This window comes from Apostichopus japonicus, chromosome 2 (genome assembly GCF_037975245.1).
Source record: "Apostichopus japonicus isolate 1M-3 chromosome 2, ASM3797524v1, whole genome shotgun sequence".
Lineage (NCBI taxonomy): Eukaryota > Metazoa > Echinodermata > Holothuroidea > Aspidochirotida > Stichopodidae > Apostichopus > Apostichopus japonicus.
This window is the reverse complement of record NC_092562.1, coordinates 21,505,597-21,527,508: the sequence shown is the minus strand read 5'-3', so window position 1 is coordinate 21,527,508 and position 21,912 is coordinate 21,505,597. Positions and strand designations below refer to the sequence as shown.

Genomic DNA, 21,912 nt, shown 5'->3' with positions numbered 1-21,912 from the left:
ACTGATCTGTGATCAATATTAATTTACCATTGGATACATTATAGGTCCTATACATTACATATTAAGCAAATGGCCCTAATATTTCATCATATGCCCAAGCCATAAAGCGCTAGGTCCATAAAGGTTACTAGTGACATGAAACCAACATTTCATGACAGAAGCTTACTCCAAACACTAGGGTAAATCAATCATTTGGGGGGTAGGAGATGGAAGGAGGTGAGGGGATGGAGAGGGGGATGGAAGGAGAAAGGAGGTGATGGGAGGAGGGGAGGGGGGTATATAAAAGTGGAGCTTGATAACATGGTCCTATAGTAATGCTTAGCAAAGTTGCAACCTCAAAAGTCTATTGCCTATTTAACCATTATTCCATGGAAATATTTTTCAGTCTGGAAAAAAGTGCCTTGACACTCACCATCATTTGGAAGAGCAGAGCTGCCATCATCATATAGATCATCCGCATCTTCCATCTCATCATCCGAATCCATCGGCTGTCTGTAAGAAAGAAAAAACTCACCAACTGAATCTTTGTGATGGGAGAAACTGGAAGTAATGCGTACAGTATATATTATACAGAGACGACAAAGGCACACATGTATCGAGACCATCCCATGATCACAAATACGGTCATAACAAAAACAGTCTGGTTTTCAAGGGAAGGATGTTTGAAGAAAGTTTAAAACTAAATTTTCACCAAGAATTTTAGAACGGTCGATTCGGAAGGGAGAAGGTCAAATGATCTGATGGGGTCGGCATGTGAGCTAGGTCAAACATGTTGCAGGTTGTCGTGTGTTAGGCTAGATCACAGAGTGTGTATCCACCGATGGGGTAGGGAATTAGAGAGGAAGGAAGGAAGCCAATTCTTTCACTTTATGGTTCTTCGGATAGCAGTCCTGGCTATCCGACAAGAATCGTGTGCAATGAATGCTGTAAATGGAAGCTTCCAACTGCTTGATTGTCGAAAGAAAAAACGACCGTACGGATAATTCCGACTGTTTGACCAAACAACCAGACCACTATTACAAATCAGGCTAATTATCATGCTAGTATTTATAAAAAAGTATACTGTATGTATGTATGTATATTAGATCCTCCTGCAAGCAGGAACTCGTGAAGAAGCCTCATTGGCTTATCAAAGCCGCAAACTGACCGAAGTCAGTCTCTCACATGTATTCATATTTAACGTCCATGATTATGAATTGTTAGTTGTCAACAACTCTGTAACTGGACGACATACATTAATCTTGGAGTGACTCGAACCGGGGACCTTATGATTGAAAGGCTGTATTACTGTAATACTGTAAAACCAAAACATTTGAAGTATCTAATCCATACAAAGTTGTTGCATTACAAGACTGCAGTAGAATACTTGAGACTACAAAGACACTTTTATAGAGCTGTTGATTCCAGTACATAATTTTGAATACTTCCTCATAAAATCAGGTTACCTCTTATGTTTTGAAAGCCATTGACTATCTGCTTTGTGTCACTGACAATCTGTGTAGTTTCTATGCAATTTCAAAGAACAAACAACAAGCTGTCAAAAACTGGATTAGACCTTGACAATGAAAATCTGCTTTAAGAAATTCTTGTCTCTATTCCTTGTAAAATGATGATGACACAGTTTTTTTTATGAGGTTAAAGGGATCCCCAATTTTAGTAGACCAATGAAAATTTCATATTATGAATTGTCAAAAATGTTAAAACATTACTCCTTTAAAGAAATCGCTGTATGTTTATTGACAAATTCCAAACACTCACTGGTAAGAGAGGAGCCCGAAGTAAAATAGTCCATGTTTTTCTATTAAACCGGTCATGAACTCAAACTTGTAACAATTTTGTCATGTGCATAACTCCTCCTTGGGAACACCCAATGGTTTTGGCAATGAATAGATAGGGTCATTGGGGGGGGGGGGGCAGTGCCAGAGGATTACCAGAGGGTCACCAGTTATTAGGCTAGGGTAGATAGGTGTGTGTAGGTAATGGAGACAGGTATTTAAGTGAGGAGTGAGTGAAATATGTCCTTAATAACCTTCGTTCGTAGTATTTGTGAACACTCACAAGTGTTTCCAAATATGGCTTGTGGGTGAGGGAGGACGAGGGGAGGATGAGGGGAGGAGAGGATAGTCAGGGACCTGAAAAAAAACATGCCATGTCTTTCGTTTTTTACTTCTCACTCCTCTGCTCATTGCTATGGAGTAAATATTCCTTCATTACTACAAACCATTTTATTTTTTCTACAAGTACTGTATGCCTCTTTTTTTTTGCTTTTTTTCTTCTTTTTTTCTTTTTTGTGAGAGATAAAACTTTCAACAAACTGTTTATCTACTGCAAAAAGCCTGTGTACTTTAATATTTAATGTAATAGTTAGAGGGCTTGACATTTCGATTCCTTTCATCGAACCTCTCCATTGTTTTATCTGTTCTTACTCCATTCATTGCTGATTCGTCCAATTTGAACTGTCTGTACATCTGTATCTCTCAACATGTTCTTACTTTGTATGTAAAAAAAGATCCTGCGAGGATCGAAACATCAGGCCATCTGACTTGTAACATTGTTTTTTATCAAAAAAAAATTTAATTTAAAGTTTTTCATCAATTTTAAAGTTTAAAGTTTTTTATAAATTATTTTGACAAATTTTTAATTTTTTAATTTTTTTTAAAAGACCCTCTTCTCATTTTAAGCAGAAAACACTGCATAAAAGCTCTGAGCAGGCAAACTACATAACTGCAAAAGGCAAAAGTAGCAATCTAAAGACAAAGTAGTAAAGGGTGACAGACAACATTAAACAGTTCACTAAGACATAATATTTAAAATTCCCTTCTCTTCCCATCTCCCTTCCTCCTCTTCTCCCCTTTTCCCTTCCATGTTTGACAACTAATAAGAGGAAGACAAATAAGGATGTTGGCGAGGGTTGAAACCATAACTGGATATCTTTTGATATTAGTATCCTTACCCTTCTCTTAATAATTTCTAATATTTTTTTAATATCCTTGCAAAACATAACCTTTAAAATGAGCTGTAACTTTATTTCCTGAAGCTGTACAGAAATCTCAGAGTTTTTGCAGTTTCAAAATTTTCAGCGTTTATAAACTCGGTTGGTGTGACCATATCGAGGGCTCCAGGAAATGGCATCGCCAGTATTCGTTGCATCCTTTCCTTACAGCAGGACACTCCGATACAGGCCTGCGACACCATAGGCATTAATTATAATCGTACATATAAGTCAATAAGGAAGTTTAGGGGCAATGGCAGTTACCTCATATAACCTACAGTATAACCCTCTGTACAGTACTGACATGGGACAATCTTGTTCCTAACAAAACACAAAGTGGCAGGGACTTTGCACCCCAACAAGGAAGTCTGGTCATAAGAGTCATTTTGAAAGAAAAACTGTTTGCTTTACAAATAATTTCATCATTTGGACCGATTAATTTTGTTTGTGTTTGACGAAAGTGCAAAGGTCCTCGATGCCTTATTTTGCTAGCGATGACATCATAAGTTATATGAAGTCAGTTTACAACATGGATGATGCATGCTAATCTTGACAGTCGCTATTAATGAAGAGTTGTGTATTTGTCTGGTACTACTTGTTTGGATTTGTGAAACAGATACTGGTGTAAAATTCCTCTTCAGCCCCGCTCCATTCACCCCCTCTCCCCTTCATGCCCTCTCTCCTCCTTCCCTCTCCCCTTCATCCCCAATCCCTTCACCACACTCCCTTCTCTCCTTTCCCACTCTCCCCATCCCCCTTTCCCTTGCTTCTACACCCTTCCTTTACCCATTCTTCTGACTTTCCTCTCCCCTCTTCCTTCTCCCTTCTCTTTTCAAATTTGTCAGTTTTGCACAAATGTTTTCATTCCACCAAATATTAAACATGCAAACATATTTGATGACTATTTCTCAGAACGATGGCTCGAAATTATCCAGATATTACACTTTGCAACACTTAGGAGAGCTTTTTTGTAACAGCTACTGTAGGTTACTGCCATTTATGACCATTGTGGCTATAAACATCTCACTATTTCTTTCTTACTTTCTTCGACCTTTTCCAGATGAGGTGTAATGACCGGGTACCTGTTCTTATATAATAACAGGTGACAGAGATGAGTAAAGATCAAAAAAGTAGCCAGACATTTAACTTACATCATTGATACCCTGTTCTTCAGAGATGGCCTATTAGTGGTGGGAGGGAGGGGTGGAGGTGGCTTCGCGACATCGTCATACGTTCCATCAAAGTCCTCTTCCACCGGTGTGATGGGTTCTGGCTGTTTGGATGGTAAGGGCGGAGGGCCGCGCGAGAAAGCAGCTGGTTTGCGTGACTTGGCTTCTGAAACACCTGTTGAAGAGATCCCGTTAACAGACATTAGCACCTCAATCGGTTCTCGTTATTGCATGCCATCTTTTCTCATATTATTATGCATATTTGCATATTATTTGCATATTGCATTTCCATATGCAAATAGGCATTTGCATATGCATATGCAATGATGTCTCTACAGTGCAGTATGTACAGCACTAAACATGAACAAAACTGGTACATTTGACTGTTTTTAGTTTTTTTTAATTCCAACCAAAGATACTGTAATACTATTTGCTCTTCAAATTGAAGCACATTGGATTGTATGTCAGTGTCCGAGATTCTTAAAAAATGACATAATAAACACACGAATGACAACATTGGCAGTATTTTGTGATTTCCTGCTTATAAGGTTATTTTAATCATCGTTCTGATTCTGACAACTGTCAATGTGCAGAAAACCTTTCCATTCAATCACAAGAGAACTGATTTGAATTGTGGGTGGGTCAGAAGCGAGGGAGGGGGGGGGGAGGAGAAGAGAGCTGGACTGCATGTAAAACTCTAAAAGAATATGTCAAAAATGGGTCATTTATGAAGGCAAATGCTAACAGTTAAGTTGAGTTAACTGGGTATCAAATTCTGACAGCCCTATGACAGTGTTTGCTATCAGCACAGTGCACCGGCTGGCTGTTTGCCCCTCAAGAACAATTCCTGGTAATTTGAGTCACCCTACCAAATAAGTAAGACTACAATTGATCAAACTAAGCCACAGTCTTTGAATGTTTAGAATTTGTTCCTCTTACGTCAATCAACAATAAATTTACCTCTTTCAAATGTATTATATTATATTAAATAGTAGTAGAACTAAAGAACATACACAAACTTGCAAAATTGAAGACATTTTCAAAAGTTTAGACATATGTGGTTTTCCCCGAAAGGGAAAATTATTGAGTCACTCTCACTTACATCAACAACCGTGAGGGGGACCGCAGATTCCAAAGTCGACAATGACTACAGTGCAGATCGCACTATTATACGGTTAGATTCATCCAACGCAGAAGCATACAAAAAAGACCCCAAAACTCACTGGTTTGGGTATTTACGAACGACGATACTTACCGATACGTACCATCGCCCAGGAGTAACACCTAACGACGGTACTACATCAACGGTAATGTTTAGTGACCAGATCTGCCAAATCAATAACTGCTAGAATAAAGTTTACTACTGAGCCAAATCGATGGGTTAAACAGTATCATTTACATAACATGTTTCCAACGGTAGATCAGTAGAGCAGAGGGCATCAACACAACGGTATTGTTTTTATTGTTGCGTTTCCTTCAATACCCTTACAGAAATAAAAACTTGTATAATGTACAAACCTGTAGGTGGTGGCAGCCTTACGTAACTCGGCTTGGGTGGTTTCCGAGGAGGGCTTCCTAGTACCTCTAAGGAAGGTAGAGCAGCAAGCTGAAATATTCCCTCCTTTGAGCTGTCGGATTTTAAGCTGCTGACGGAGCCCGTCTTGGAGGGAGATCTCGCCACCGGAACTGAACCGGGCGTTTTCTGATCATTTTGTGAGGGTACGAGGGTTGGGGGTTGGAGTCTTGGTTTAGGGGTTATAGATGGCTTGCTTGCTTTCGCTACTGGGGGTTTGACACCTGGTTTGGGCGTGACCTTGGGTGGACTACTCGCGGGATCCTGTACTTTTCTTAGTCTGCTTCTAAAGTCGATATTTCCCTGCGAAGATGAATCGTCCTTCTGTTTCTCCGGCGATCCGGATGGAGAGGAGGATCTCTCAAAAGATTTTAATCGGCCACGAGACAGATCGTTTGCACTCAGTCCGTTCGGGATCATGGGTGCTACTTTGCTAGCTCCGTTCACGTGTGCTGGGGCAACCTTGACGGCTACTTTTGGTTTGCCGGCTGCGACCGGCGGTTTCCTAACAGCTGGCGGTGGTTTCCCTACAGGCAGATCCTGGTTGAACATGGCCTTCAGGTCTGCAACCTTCGCCATCTCCTGAGGACAGATAAACAAAATTACACTCGGTAAAAAGAGATTTAATGAAGTGGCAAAAACTATCACAGGGTCCTTTGAATTTATACAATAACTGTGAAATAATATATGAAAAGTACTTCAGGAAATCAAAACTGACATGAAAAGGAAATAAAAACTTTGCTTGACGATGAAATTAAAGGTGACAGTTGATGGCAGCCAGTTGTTTTATTTTTATTACTATTATTATTATTATTATTATTATCATTATTATTATAACTTTTATTATTATATTATTATTATTATTATCATCATTATTTTCATTATTATTATTACCTTTATTATTATTATTATTATAACTTTTATTATTATTATTATTATTATTATTATTATTATTATTATCATTATTATTATTATCATTATTATTATTACCTTTATTAACTTTACTATCATTATTATCATTATTATTATTACCTTTATTATTATTATACAGGATGTTTTTTCCATTTTTATCAACAGTATAATAGATTTCTATCAATATTGATTCTAACGATTGATTTTGCTGAATTAATTCCTGATTAACAGTTTATTTTGTTACAAGAACGTGATTTCCCTTCGTTCAAAATATTTATAGAGAAGAGAAGGTCATCTTGCGTTGGTCGCAAATTTCCAGCAAATTTTCACCGATCTAAACTAGAGTCGCTCAAAGTAACAAGCACGCAATTAATCAAATATCCTTGAAGGCTTTCTTCGCTTTCACCAAATAAACAATACGTTAGCCAGTGATTTAATTATTTCCGTTTTATTCTAAAAAGTTTTGTTCCAGTGCTGAGACAATTTCATCACATATAGTACTACATACATGCAATGTGGCAACTGGAAATTTTTACCCAATTTATTTTACATTTTCTGTTTAAATTTATAAAGGAAACTTATCTGAGTCAAGTTTAATAATTGCCAGAATTGCTATTGGAGTTTTAAGATCAGATGATAGCAGCAATTTGTCAAATAATCAATCAAAATCATGTCAAGAAATTTTCTGTGTTTACAAAGTAAATAAACAACTTTATATCGCTGCTGGCTTCAGTAACTTGACATTTGAAATGCATACTCTTGGCTGTTACCTTCGGGTCGAACGTTTAACATTTATATGAATCATCAATCATTCAGTTGTTTATTAACTTTGATATTTACCATCAAGCAAGTTCTTTCAGCTTTATCATATGTAAACAGAGCACCCAATTCTCATGAAAACCATAACCATGACCACATATTAATTTTTCACTAGAAAGGTAAAATTTTTGAGATCACAAATGTTTCATACAATATATTGCTCTTGACTTGTAACTAGATATACGGCCATTTAAACAGTTAACACAATGGGTCTGTCTTCTTAAATTGATAATCCAATCTTACAGTACTATAAAATGAACCTTCATTTCCAAAGACTAGTCTCACAAAAAAAACAAAAAAACCTGCTAATTAAATGCAGCCTGCAATCATAGTTCTTTCCCTACGTTTGATATGTTGGTTTAAATATATATACTCTACCACATATTCAGCTTACGTCATAGTTGGCCTATCCTAAGTTACTACACCACTACTTCAACTGTTCCTAAACCACGCTTGAAGACCTATGGTTGCAGAAGCTTCGAATACTCTGGCTCTTGCAGTATCTCTGGAACAGGTTACCAGATCACATTCAAACATGCTATAAACTTTCTACATTCAAAAGTCTACTTAAGACCCATCTTTCCACTTGTTCTTTTGAAAATTAATCTGCTTTCTCTGTAAAGCGCCTTGAGCAGTGACTTTTGTTTACTGATTTGGCGCTATATAAGTCTCATTTATTATTATTATTAGTCAGTATAGGCCTCAAATTATAGCACGCTATAATTGCTAGAAGTTTTTAAAAAGTACTTTCCTGGAGGTCTTTACTCTTCAAATTGTTATCAGACATTTTAAAGGAACACACAAGATAACTGAATGTCCCAGTGAGGAAAATTTTCTCAAAGGTTATAACTTATAACAAAAACATTTTAAGAATTTTGACCAAAGGTGACCACACAATTTGAATATCTAGCATGTTTGGGGGCAATACAGCATACCATTACAGTAGCAACTTGTGTTCCTGCAAAATGCAAAGTCATTTCTGGAGGCATGCAGTTAATGGCATGCTCTTGCAAAGTTTCTAATTGGATCAAAGAGGATTACCTTGATTAATATTAAAACAATGGCACCATTTACCAAACCACTTGGAAGTGCACTTAAAGTGTGTAAAGTACAGTATTGTCATTGAAAAATATATATTGCACAGACCATATGCACCAAATCAAATTCAATATGTAAACAGAACTCTGAATCGACAAGTCTTTAAAAATAATCGCATTAGTTTTACAGTATCTTCTGAATGGTCGATTCGGAAGGAAGAGTTAATTTAATGGGCGGTGTCCCAGAAGTTGAGGGCGTTGTGCGTAAATGTTGTTCCTGACATGCAGTTTAGGTAGATACAGAGTTGGATACAGGTAAGACTGGAGCGAAGTAAATCAATTCAACATATTAAAAAAAAATTAAATGATTTCTCAATGCATAATATTCTCAACAGAGATGATCAGCAAGTTTACTGCTTCTATCAAATATTATTTAAAGGATGATTGCTCATTATGAAAGTAAGACAACCCCTCGAATAAAAAATTCTGCAAATTACCGCAGTTAATCAGTCAGTTATTAGGTTATAAAACCATTTTTGTCACCTAGATAACATCCATACAAGCCTTAAATCACATGTAAAAAGGAAACAAAAATCTTCAAAAAATTTCCCTGTTACTCCACATAATGTTTGAATTCAAGCATAACAATAAGGAAAGCCAATTGACTTTATTAAACTGTTAAGGGATTTTTGTTACAGATCAATAAACAAAACTTTCAAAATAGCTTACAAAATCAAACACGTAGGAGCTTCTTTAACGCAAGAAAACAGGAAGAGCACTCTTAAATTGAGCAAATACACTTTCTTCCTCAACACTTTTACTTCATTTGACAGAGAGCTCCACTTCACTGACTATAAATCTGCCAAGCAGGTCAAGTTTACAGCTAGTATATAAAGTAACAGGTAAAGAAAAATCTGGAAATTTAAAGAACAACAAATTCACTTGTACTTCATTAAGCAATTGAAGCATCACTAGCCTACATTGTTATGGGATTTCCTCAAAGATGGAATAACATCAAGATTGTTTTCATATAGCGAACACTAAAGTTCGTTGCTTTAAAACTAATGCAAGGTACAAGGGAGACTGGGGCACCGTTGAGTTCAAGAGTAAATGATGCTTCTATTTATTTTGACAGTACGGACTTTCTCTTAACGAACCCCGTTCAATTTTAATTTCATACATTAATTACAAATTTGAATTGGGGGCTTTGCATGTGACTAAAGATGAATACTGTTTGATGATCAGTATGTATTACTTTCCCTTGGATGAAAAGTGTGAAGCTCCATAAATCTTGTATTCAGTTTGCTGCAATGTAACAACACCACACTCACCCATATTATAAAGGAATCTGAATTTAATTCAAATCTGCCACGACATAATTATGTGCTCTGTATTGAATGACTAGTTAGAACATAACTATTGACAGTGTGCTCTGAATGAATGAGTACCAAAACATCACTATAAATGTGCTATGTATCACCACCAAGATATCACTATATATGTGCTATGTATGAATGAGTACCAAGACATCACCATATATGTGCTCTGTATGAATGAATACCAAGGCATGTGCGTTGTATGAATGAGTACCAATTAAGACATCACTACATATACTGTATGTGCTCTGTATGAGAGTATACCAAGACATCACTATACATGTGCTATGTATGAATGCACACCAAGACATCACTATACGTATATGTGTGTTGTATGAATGTATATACCAAGATATGTGCTCTGTATGAATGAATACCAATATATGTGCTCAGTATGAATGAAGAATACCAAGACATCACTATACAGTATATATGTGCTCTGTATGAATGAATACCAATGTACAGTATGTGCTCAGTATGAATGAAGAATACCAAGACATCACTATACAGTATATATGTGCTCTGTAAGAATGAATACCAATGTACAGTATGTGCTCAGTATGAATGAAGAATACCAAGACATCACTATACAGTATATATGTGCTCTGTAAGAATGAATACCAATGTACAGTATGTGCTCAGTATGAATGAAGAATACCAAGAAATCACTATACAGTATATATGTGCAGTGCATGAATGAATACCAAGAAGTCATTACATTATGTGTTACATGAATGAATACCAACTTTGATAACTTCCCTACCATGTGGAACAACCAGAGCACTGGTAGCCTGGTAGACAAGCAGCCATTGTTTCTATCAAAACAAGGAAGTTGTCCCTACAGTACTGGAAGGCTGTATAGGAACTTCCATTATGTATTTTCAAAGTTCAAACGGTATAGAATGCACTGTGTACTGTATAGGGCTTTAACCAAAATCACTGAAGTTAAGTTAATGGGTAATGATATTATGCAAAGTTGAAGCTTTTCTGTTTGAACAAATAGTTTTAAACAGAATATCGGTGATCAAATGAGCCTAATGGTATTTGACGACAATGATATCAAGGCTATAAAATTTACTAGTTTACTACCATGTAACGTAGGCTGAAAGTAGGTTGAGGTTATTGGTACATATATAGGCACCTGTGTTATGTGTCATACAATCAGATTAAGTGCTAATTGTGTTCAATGTTTGTTTGGAAAAACAGTAAGAGATCTATCTAAAAACTTTAAAGAACTGTTGTGATGCATAAATTCTACATGTCTATTACACAATAAATTCTGTTGAAGTCTATGAAATTTATGACTTTGCTATAGGGCATATAATTTAGTTTTAATTTTGTGTAGCAGTCTTAAAGGCTCTGAAATTTGTATCTTATAAAATATCATGGTTCCTGTGTAACAAAAAAGGGAAAAAAATGCTTTATATCTGACCATTTTTTGACAATTTGACACAGCATCTGGCAATATGCTATATACTGGATATATATGCTACAAACACAACCAGCAGCTTAAACCATGGTGTCCCTTAAACTTACTGGTTTGGAAATTTATAAGCTCTGTGATAATTACCTATCTCCAGCCTTCTTCCAGCAAATCAAGATCTTGGAATAATTCATACAGAAAATCCTTTGGTGGTCTATCAATATCCTTAAGTTATTTAAATGTTCTAAACTTTGTTTGATTACTTTACTGTAAGTTTTCAGTTTGGAAGCACTGTATATGACTGATTTGTGATAAAAGACAGCAGTATCTAGATCTCTATAGAACAGGTGGGCATATTTATGATCAGACAGTCCAGAATGATTCATTTTTAGTGTCCCATTCAGGAAACAATTTTGAAAGGAAGCTTGGATTGATACGTACAGTACATTAGCACCACAGAAGTACAGTGTGTGTATAAATATATATATATATATATATATATATATATATATATATATATATACATATCTACAGTCTTTTAATACACATCCACAGTCTTTTAATACAGGCCATACCATAACAGCTAGTATTGTATGTAACTTGAAACCAAACAATTAATCATTCAGAACTAACATGTTTGTCTCATTTTGCTTTCCCTCTCCACATAAATACAACTTTTATGTAGTATGTTGTAATGTGCAGTACAAATAAATGCAGGGACTGCATCAAACAAGGTAATTGATGCTTCCACTAAAATCATATTCTTGTTCCATATATGATCTATATACAGCATGTCTGATGGACTCTATGCTCTCCAGACAGGTCTGATGAGTGCATGGGGTCAACTTTTGGACCGGGGAGAATCGAAAGTATAAATGTACTTTCATTTTCATTTTCGACATGTGCCCAGGAAAGTATCATGAATTTATGAAAACTTCAAAGAGGAGGCCCTGCATGAGTGACATTATTGTCTCTGGGGCCTGAGCTGGCCTCCCCACCCCCCCCTCCTTCTATGTATCACCTCTGTCACTGTCAACCAGAAACACTTCAGCACAGTAACCAAAGAGAGATTACTTTGGCAGATCAGTTATTGCTTATCTTACTTACTGTGTGTAACTTCTGAGTGTATAACATTATTCTACAAAGCCTTGCTGCAGTGACGTTGCAGCCCCTCTGTGTCCAACTTTTGACACATTGCCAATTGCAAGCACAATTACGGGCAGACAATGAACATCTGTAGGCTACCATCATAGGCAACAAGCCTTCACCCACTGTCTCTATGTATGCTTCACTATCTCTAACTCTACTAATTTAATCGGAATAAAATAGCGTATTTTATGAAGATCAAAATTTAACATTTACTCTGTGGTACACCTCTTTTCCTTCTTATGATTTTTGTCATTTGAAAAGTCTAATGTGACACAGCTTCGCTTCCCTATAACTGGGCCCTGAAAGAGGTTTAACTTCCTGTAACCATATAAATCACTCTCAGCACTGGCAATAATATGAGTAACGGTTAAATGGAACTTGCCTACAATGTTTCCAAAGTTGTTCTATTAGTTACTGAATTAGAAGAAAACTATTACAGCAAGATATCGGCCATGATGATTACTGCATCACTAAAACAGCACAAATATATTAAACCTTTAATGATAAATGCTATATATAGATTCCTACCGATTGAAAACCTCACTACTGTAACTGAACAATACCCTCCTAACCAAACTGTCAGGAGACGGCATATAGGTACTGCACACCATTGCACATGGTCCACAGCAACAAATGTATGTTTATATAATGTGAAATTAGTTTGTGATATATGTTTTCTTCAACATTCTAATTCCCTTGGAACCTGACAGTATCCCAAACTATTTCAACTGCTGCTATATAACAAAGTCATGTAACAATAAAGCCACTGAAGACTCGCCCAAACCGCATGCAGCCATCTGAAAAATTTAACTTTCCGTTGCTTGCAAGTGAAGTTTTATTTGTGTCGCTACAAAATGCAGACAGTGATGAAACGTGATACCTTGTTATCTTTAGCTGGACCTGAGATATCCATCGCTGTATCGTTTGTACACTGTGCTGTGGGTATTGACCGCAGCTGTATGTACTGACTGTACACTAGTGTCTAATTACCGATGGTAGCAAGCTGTGTGTGTATTTTCTGGGATCGATGGTGGTGTCTAATACTTCTGTTACACCTCATTCGAAACTAGGTCAGATTACAGCCATTAGACGTTTCTTTTTGCGCGAGTCTTCACACCCTTTAAGGCCTTGGTATAAATCTGCCTATCGTACTGCTAACCTACAAGTATACCTCAACCACAATTTTACAGAAAAACCTAATTAGGTATTAGTAACCAAGATGCTAGAGCATTGCCATAGCAACAGCACACATCTGATGTCTCATCCTTGTGATAATTACTGTAACTATCATTAGTATTAGTAGTACTGTAAACTTACCTGCATCTTACGGTCCAGAGCCAGTTTAAACTGTTCTTGTGATGATATATTAGGCTGCATTGTAGACATCATTGCAATGTCCTTCAAACAAGATTCACATCAGACTAAAACTGAAAACATAACCGCACTATATTCCTGTGATCTAAATTGTTGAATTATAGTCCTTCCCATAGAGCTACTGTAAGTCCAGTAAAATTCCACTGCTATGTTCCCAAACAGCCAACTCTCACCGACAATTATTTAACTTGTGGTACTCAGCCAGTCTGAAGAGCTAACAACAGTAAATATCAATTCACACAGACACCAACCAGCAAGGCTTCAGTACCAATGATAAACGGAACAGGAACCAGCTTTGGAAAGCATTGCACGTAACTGCTGAACCTTGAAATACTGTATATTCTGGTATTATTCTTTTAATAGCCAGGGTACAACCTGTTGAAGCCAATTAAGTTCCTTTATTTTTGGAATTCTACCTTTTATAGGGGCTGCTCATCAGAGATAACAAAAACAATTAAGCTGTGATTCTCGACTTGGCAATAAGATACCTTACAAAAATAGGGAAATTCCTATGCACAGGATATGGGTCTACGGCAGAGTGGGTAGAAAAAGAAAAAAGTGCTCATCAAACCCTACGTCAAAAAGAAAATGGCACTCAAAAGCACTTATGTGCAAAAAATCTATTCCCTAAGTTACAAGGAATGCAAACATTGCAATTTTATGCTGACTCGGTGCAGTACGCAGCTCCTCAATCTGTTTGTTTTTTCCTTTTTTTTAATTCTTTCTGGAGCATTTTGGAGTAGAACTGGGAGTGAATTTCCTGAAAATGTAAATGTCATCCATGAACTCCATTAATATAAAAAGGTCATCCTCATAATTTTCAGAAAACTGTGTTCCTTCAAAACCTTCAGTTATGTCCTTTTGCAAGATTTTGGTGATTTTTAATCTTTCTTCGCAGGTTTTGTTTATTCTATTCTCTTCCATTCCATTCATTCATTCATTTTTTTCCCATTTCTTTAATATTTTTTTTCCAGTCCAGTACATTTTTCGTTCCTTTTGCATAATTAACATTCATTTTTCCTCTCTATTCCCTTCATTTGTTTTTTCCTAAGTCTTTGCATAATTGTAAATCCTATTTGAAAAGATTCTACTAGCCTATTATTCTCTTTATTCATAACATCAACTTCTAAGTTTTTAAACTAAATGTTGAAAATTTAACCAACTTTTTTAATCCAGTTCTGTTTGAATGCACACTGCATGATATCTCTTTAAGGACACCTTTCAAAATACTGTAGTCTCAAGAGGGGATGGGAAATCCCTCTTTTAAAAATTCATATGGTTTTCATTACCATTCATAGGTCTACTATTAACAGCTTTCAAAACTGTTTTCAAGGACTGCTCTCTCCCCATTTTGAACTTTCCTCTTGCTAAGTACATAGACATCTATGTAGACAATTTGACAGACAGTCACTATGCGTGCATCCATGATTGATAGCAATACGAAAAATCTACTACATAGCCTTGTTAAAAGCTAAATTGTGTGAACTGTTATTGGTCAGTTCTCAGTTAATTTGCTTTAATATTCTATTTGCTTCCCGTCAACTAAATGAGAAACACATGTAGTCAACAATTAAGAGAGGACTCAATGTTCAAACATGCAAAAGTATAATGGTACAGTAATCTAAAACTTTCTCTAAGTTTACATATGTATAAACCAGGTCCAAATGTCAATCATGGAATCTTGTTGTTAATTTAAAAGCATTATTTTTGTAAGGGTTGGCGCTTTAAAGTTTTTGTTAACTTCCGTAACCACTCAAGACGCACAGCAGGATCGCTGTTAATATCAATCTCCTGCATGTACTAGTTGGTGGCCGGGTTTGCAGGTTTCTTCAAAGGTGGCACCAAAAAAAAAATGTGGAAAAATCTGCAGTTTTATTGCTTCCATTGAAAGCAGAAGAAAGTGCAAAATGGAGGATAATACATCCAAAACCTACACAGAGTTGGGACATGGTGAACCCAAATCACAAATGGTGCTGTCCTGTAAGCTAGTCAGGGTCCACATTAGGACGTGCGATTGCGGGAATCCCGCAATTTATCTACAGGGTCCCGCACAAATATTTTCTCTTGCGGTAGGATTCCCGCAACAATTCCTGGTACTTCCACAATTTGCACTATTTGGGTAGTTAAAAAAACTTGCCAATAACAAGAAGGATAAATGTAATAAAGTTTTGTTGATTTTTGTAAGGAGTACTGTGATTGATCAAATCTTTCCAAAATGAAAGCACTGGCTTCGTTAATGCTGCACTGCACAGTGTGTAATGTGTGTATTGGTTGCAATGGTCGACCATGTGTTCAGCACTGTATATGTACTATATGTGCAATTAATTCGGTATGGGCATATGTATACGTACTTCAAATACTAGCATCATAAAATCCCCCCCCCCCAAAAAAAAAAAAATCCCTTTTATAAAAATCCCTTACAAAAATAAATTGACTGGGGCATTCCTCACCTTTCTTAATTCATCCTAGCACTAATACTGCATCCAGTATTCTTATTATAAACAAATTTTGTCAGAGAACTGTGAATAACTCTTGCCTACTAAATGTTAAGGCTTCTACTGATGAAACTTCTCTAAAACCAAAACAGTTGAACACGAGAGCAGAAATCAGTCTACATGCAGTAACAGCTGTACAGTAGCTTAAGTGGTACAAGAACCAAACTAAGAGGGGAAAGAAGTAGATTGGAGGGACTGGCTAAGGTATCCGGTGTGACGCAAAAGAAATTAATTGGTGTTAACATTTGAAACATTGACAGATAGAACAAATTTTCAGTGGGATTTTTCATTCATTAACAATTTTTGTTTCGTTTCATAACATTCTTTGTCTAGTGTTAATTTATTTACAAACAGAAAAGGAGTCTAAAGTTTCTTCCCGTTTCCTTCCAGAAGAAACATTGTTTTGTCCCCAGTTTCTTCCAGTCTTCCAGAAGAAACCAAACCCTGGTTGGTGACTACCTGTGACAGCTCACTCTCTGCCAACCCTGTACTCTCCTTTACAACTGCTTACAAAATTCCTAACCACAGCATTGTTGGGAATATTCTGCTTTGAACAAATGTGTATAGAAAAGGCACTTTCAAAAAGTACAGCATACAGAATCGCATTGCTTGCTGTTATTGGGATAGTGTTGTAGCTCTCTATTTCTCTCTGGACCCTCCAGTATGGACAAGGCATATTGTAGGCAATACTGACATGTCCTTTACAATTATTAGGCTAATTATTGTTACCCTCGGATAAAATCTACTACAGTATTCAGAAAAGTAGAAGGTAATAAGATTAGAATGCATTCTTCTATTTTTTTTGTTTTTTAAACTATAATAATGATCATTGTAATAGAGTAGAAACCATCATTTGTCTATAGTAATAATTCCCATCATAAACTGCTTTGGCTTTATTTACTATGTAGACTTCAAACACAAGAATACATGTTGGTACGTACTTTAAGTGGGTTGAACTACATAGAGCACTCAACTATACAAAGTCCCTAGCTGCATGGCTGTATATATGCTTTGTCATTGGAATTTGTTTTGTTTTGATTTGGTTTTTTTATGACTAGTTGTTCACATCAAATTCTGATTGCATTGTAAATGAAATACCCCGAAATAGGTTAAAATTATTTATTGGTATAACCCCCAAAGCTGATGTTCCATTCACTAAACTTACACATCTTTTAATTCCTACTGTGTACATATTGGTCGTTGTTACTTTGCTATATTTCTTCGGACAACCAAATCTAGCATCATGGCTTTTACAGTAAGGTGACCAGACGTCCCCGATTTTCGGGGACAGTCCCCGATTACAGTGTGCTGTCCCCGATAAACAAGTGTCCACAAAAATGTCCCCGATTCGTCAAAATGTTCAGGAATTTCGAAAATATCACACATTATTAGTAAAATAATTGTAAAAACAATGTTTAGTCAAGTGTGCAGTCGCAGAACGGAACACAAATTTTTGACACAAGCAACTCACAAGCTCTCAAAGAACCACGTAAAGTAAGTGAATTTCATCTATGAAAAAGCTCCTTTTTTAAAAATAAAGTTGATTTAAAAAGTACAAGCACCTTAGGCACTTGAAAATTTTCCCCTCCCCATATTAGTCACGCAATAAATGTCCCTGATTCCAGTCAGGAAAATATGGTCACCTTATTTTACAGGAAGAGGTGAATTCATGTTGACAAGAAAAATATGCACTGTACATGTATATAAACTTTGACCCTTCCTGGATGGGAATACCATATGATACATTGAAAGTTTAAGGATATATTTTCCCTACATTTTCCCTACATTTTCTATAGGCATGCATGTGTACTGAATTTAGGCTTGAAAACCAATACAGCATTTACCTAACCCCAATCTCCTTCAGACAATTGAAGAGACAGAAAAGTTTTTTTTTAACTAATTTACGCTGTACCTGTACACTTTAGATGTAGTAAGTAATTTGCAACAAATAAATTGATGAAAGCTGATGAAAAGAAAAATATGGTTCAATTATAAACTGTACTATTGATTGAATGCCATGTATACTTATGAACCTGAAAGAAAACTTCAAGGTCAGCTAAATAGAAACTTACCGTGACGGCGTGAACTGATCGAAACAAATCTTTAAAACAAAGTCTTTTAACAAGATATATACTGTTTTCATTTCCAAGGTGGTTTTTCACACTTATGCAGGGAATATAATCTAGTGTTCAAACTTTGTGTAGCAATTTCGAGGACAATGTGTATTTTCTCTCATACATACATTCCTGTGTAGAAAATTGCATATACATACTGTATTTACACGTGTTGGCAATTAACATGACCATTTTGTATGGCATTTTGCAATGAGATACTGAATACATTATCCCTGGTATGTGAAAAATATCACAAATTGTAGGGAAATTTTAATGATATTGGAGGTAAAATAATGTCTCAAATGTTTGGAAATAAAATGAAAAATATATTCACGAAATTATTCATTTCATAAGTTCATTCACTGGTCTTTATTGAAAAGTGTTCAGAATAACTAAGTACACTCACTGTGAATCTGATTAAAATCGGTAGACAACATTTGTCATAGTCCTTGGGACAAAACAGTGATGAATAGGTTAGTGCTTGTTACAAAATCAGAACAGTTATAACTTGTAAGTCCTAACCATAATTTAGTCTTAAGTTATATGCATTGTTAGTATAGGCTGAATACTTGGCTAGAACCTTCATAGTTTAGTTTAGTTTAGTTTAGTTTAGTAGAAATAAGGATCAGGAGGGACACTTAAGTCCCCGTCAAGGACCCTACAGAGAGAGAAAAAAACTGAAGACACAAACACACACTCAGACCCGATTACAATGCTTAAAGTGCTTGTTCAAAGCATTCTTAAACCCATTGACACATACTTGCAAGTACAACTTTCTCAGGCAAACCGTTCCACTCATTCACAACCCTATTAGAAAAAAAGTTATGCCAAATATTAATCCTACTATGTGAATTTTGGAGTTTAAGACAATGACCTCTGGTACAACTACTGTTAGCAAACATGAAAAAGTCGGTAAAGGATAACTTGTCAAAACCATACACAATCTTGAAAACCTGAATCAAGTCCCCACGTAACCTCATAAGCTCCAGTGTGGCGAGATTCAACAGTTGTAACCGCCTATAATAAGGAACACTCTTTAAGGAACTAATCATCCTAGTATAGCCCTCATAACCAAAACAAACCAGATTAAATAGGCGTGAGAGCTTCCTAGAAGATGCAGAACCATTAATAACATTCCCATGCATGAACATATCATTCCATATTGGAGTAGGCTAGTACAATATGAAGGAGACTCGACTTTGGGAAACATACACTAGTATCATGGTGAAGAACTCAATTGTTGGTGACTAGGTGAGCTGGATAAAGACCTAGGTGGCCAAACACACAAGTCGAGCATCCTTGACAATTGTAACGCAGTCTACGTCAGTACGTTTACAACATCGTTACATCGAAGAAAACAACAAACATGCTATTAGTACTTTGACTTTCAAACGCAAAGAGAAACTTACCGCCATGTTTCGAACTGCTACCACATGCACTGGGAAAAGTCTATGGGCTAAACGTTATTTCAGAAATGTTATACCCCAGCAGTGGCTGTGCCAGAAGTTCGAAATGTAATGTTCTCAAATCGATGAGCAGTTTTTTTCCCCAAAAGACACTCAAGTTACACATTCCTTGCATGCACTGATGTATAGTGAGTGCTGTTAGGTATTCATGAGTATAACCCAATACTAGGCACATGCACAGGATACTGCATGATTCAAAAAGAAAGTTTTTAACTTCGGAGTCGATATTCCTGGCAGCTACTGTACATGCACATTTATGAACACCCACACACCTCTACAGTGTGTAATTCGGCCCTGATGATAATTTCTTGCATTGTGCCGTGGAAAACTTCCAAGAATTACGGTGAACGCAGACTACACTTGAAATCTTTCATTCAAAACACTTGGGTGTAAAATCCAACTGGCCTAAAGGTAGCCGAGCATATCACCACTAGTAAAACTGAAAACAAATAGTAACGTGCCGAACATGTTGCCTCTATACGTTGCAACGCGCTTGTCATCGAGCGTTTCCGAAAAAGGTGGAAATACTAGCTCTGCTTATCAATCAATTCGTTGGCTAGTTTTGATAATCAGGAGGCCGCTGTGTTGTATACTTTCAGCTTCGTTTTAATTGAAGGACTTCCGCGAGTTCATATCAACAAGTAGCCTCGTCTTTCTGAATAGCTATAGATCGCTCTTTCTACTGTATACTCTATGTATGGACGCTTATGTAGGCAGACCATGTACAGCCTGCAAATATGAGAGGAAGCCACCCGCGGCAGCCCTAGACTTCCACACCTATTCTTAGTTCAAATTTCAAAGTTGACTTGTCACTCAAATTGCCACTTGTAGGCTAATCATTGAACCGTTAACTATGGCTTGACCGCTACCGTGTTTATGTAACCCTTCAAAAAGCCTCGTCATATGTCCCAAGAAAGTGGAACGCCTCTTTCATACAAATAAAGGATATCCAGATATAGGCAAACTGAGACGAATATATCAATAATAAATTTAATTGGTTATGTGTCTATTTGTGAGTGTAGCTAGGGGATCATAATTAACGCACAGTGTAAGAAACGAAGGCGTTACAATGATTTAAGTTAGGATATGTTATTGTTGTATGTTGGTGACGTTATCGTTTTATGTTAACTGCACACCGTGTGTTAATTTAAATGTATAACATAATCTATGGTTCTTCCAGAGTGTATCCTAATATAACAACTCCCTGGTCAGTCTGAGTATTCCTCCCGGACCATAATGTCCATGCACTTAAAGGCATTGAAGACTTGCCCAAACCGCATACGTGCCGCGCTCTGGAAAAGTTAACTTCCCGTTGCTTGCAAGTGAAGTTTTCCTCTTGTCGCTACAAAATGCAGACAGTAATGAAACGTGCTACCTTGTTATCTTTTATCTAGACCTAGATATGTCCATCGCTGCTATGTACACTGTGTTGTGGGTATTGACCGTAGCTGTATGTATTGACTGTACACTATTGTCTAATTACTGACGGTAGCAAGCTGTGTGTGTATTTTCTGGGACCGGTGGTGGTGTCTAACACTTCTGTTACACCTCATTCGAAACTAGGTCGGATTACCGGCATGAGACGTTTTTTTGTGCGCGAGTCTTCACACAATTTAATCGAGGACCTCCTTTACCGACCACGTTACAGTACATAGTGGTCCGGGTGGGACCATTGATATAGTTTCGATTAATGGATTGCACAGGGATTTCCCCTCATAGACATGTGTGTAGGTGGGGAGGGGATCATGGCCAAAGACGCGCGGGTCTAGGGGGTACTTTGTCGTGATAAAATTACCATCAAGATATAACCCATGATACGAGCCGAGTGTACGTACTGTCGGCCTACAGTGCACTCGTCTCATATCATGCTTTAAGATATTTTGCGGATTGTGTTTTTGGACAGTTCTTGCCAGGTTCTTATCCTAGCGCACACCTCGACTTTATGGTTATCGGCCACACGTCGTCCGGTCCTCCAACGGTGTATCAGCGTACGTCCGGTTGGACGAATAGAGT

General features: G+C 36.8%; 1 protein-coding gene across 5 annotated transcripts in view; it reads right to left on the bottom strand.

Annotated features, from left to right (window-relative positions):
* The window catches only part of LOC139982128 (uncharacterized), a 71,979-nt gene that overhangs the window by 24,666 nt on the left and 25,401 nt on the right, over window positions 1-21,912 (bottom strand). For 2 of the 5 annotated variants that reach the window (XR_011797993.1, XM_071994715.1), the window contains exons 1-4: window positions 13,768-14,189; window positions 5,680-6,316; window positions 4,144-4,336; window positions 413-492 (exon numbers count right to left, since the gene is read on the bottom strand). Coding sequence is in view for 4 of the 5 variants with exons in the window: in XM_071994715.1 (XP_071850816.1) it covers window positions 413-492; window positions 4,144-4,336; window positions 5,680-6,316; window positions 13,768-13,839 (982 nt within the window). In the remaining variant the exon portion in view is untranslated. Of the gene's footprint in view, window positions 1-412; window positions 493-4,143; window positions 4,337-5,679; window positions 6,317-13,767; window positions 14,190-19,842; window positions 20,625-21,912 lie in introns of those variants that run through there. The other 3 variants (XM_071994730.1, XM_071994743.1, XM_071994738.1) reach the window with 2 other exon arrangements.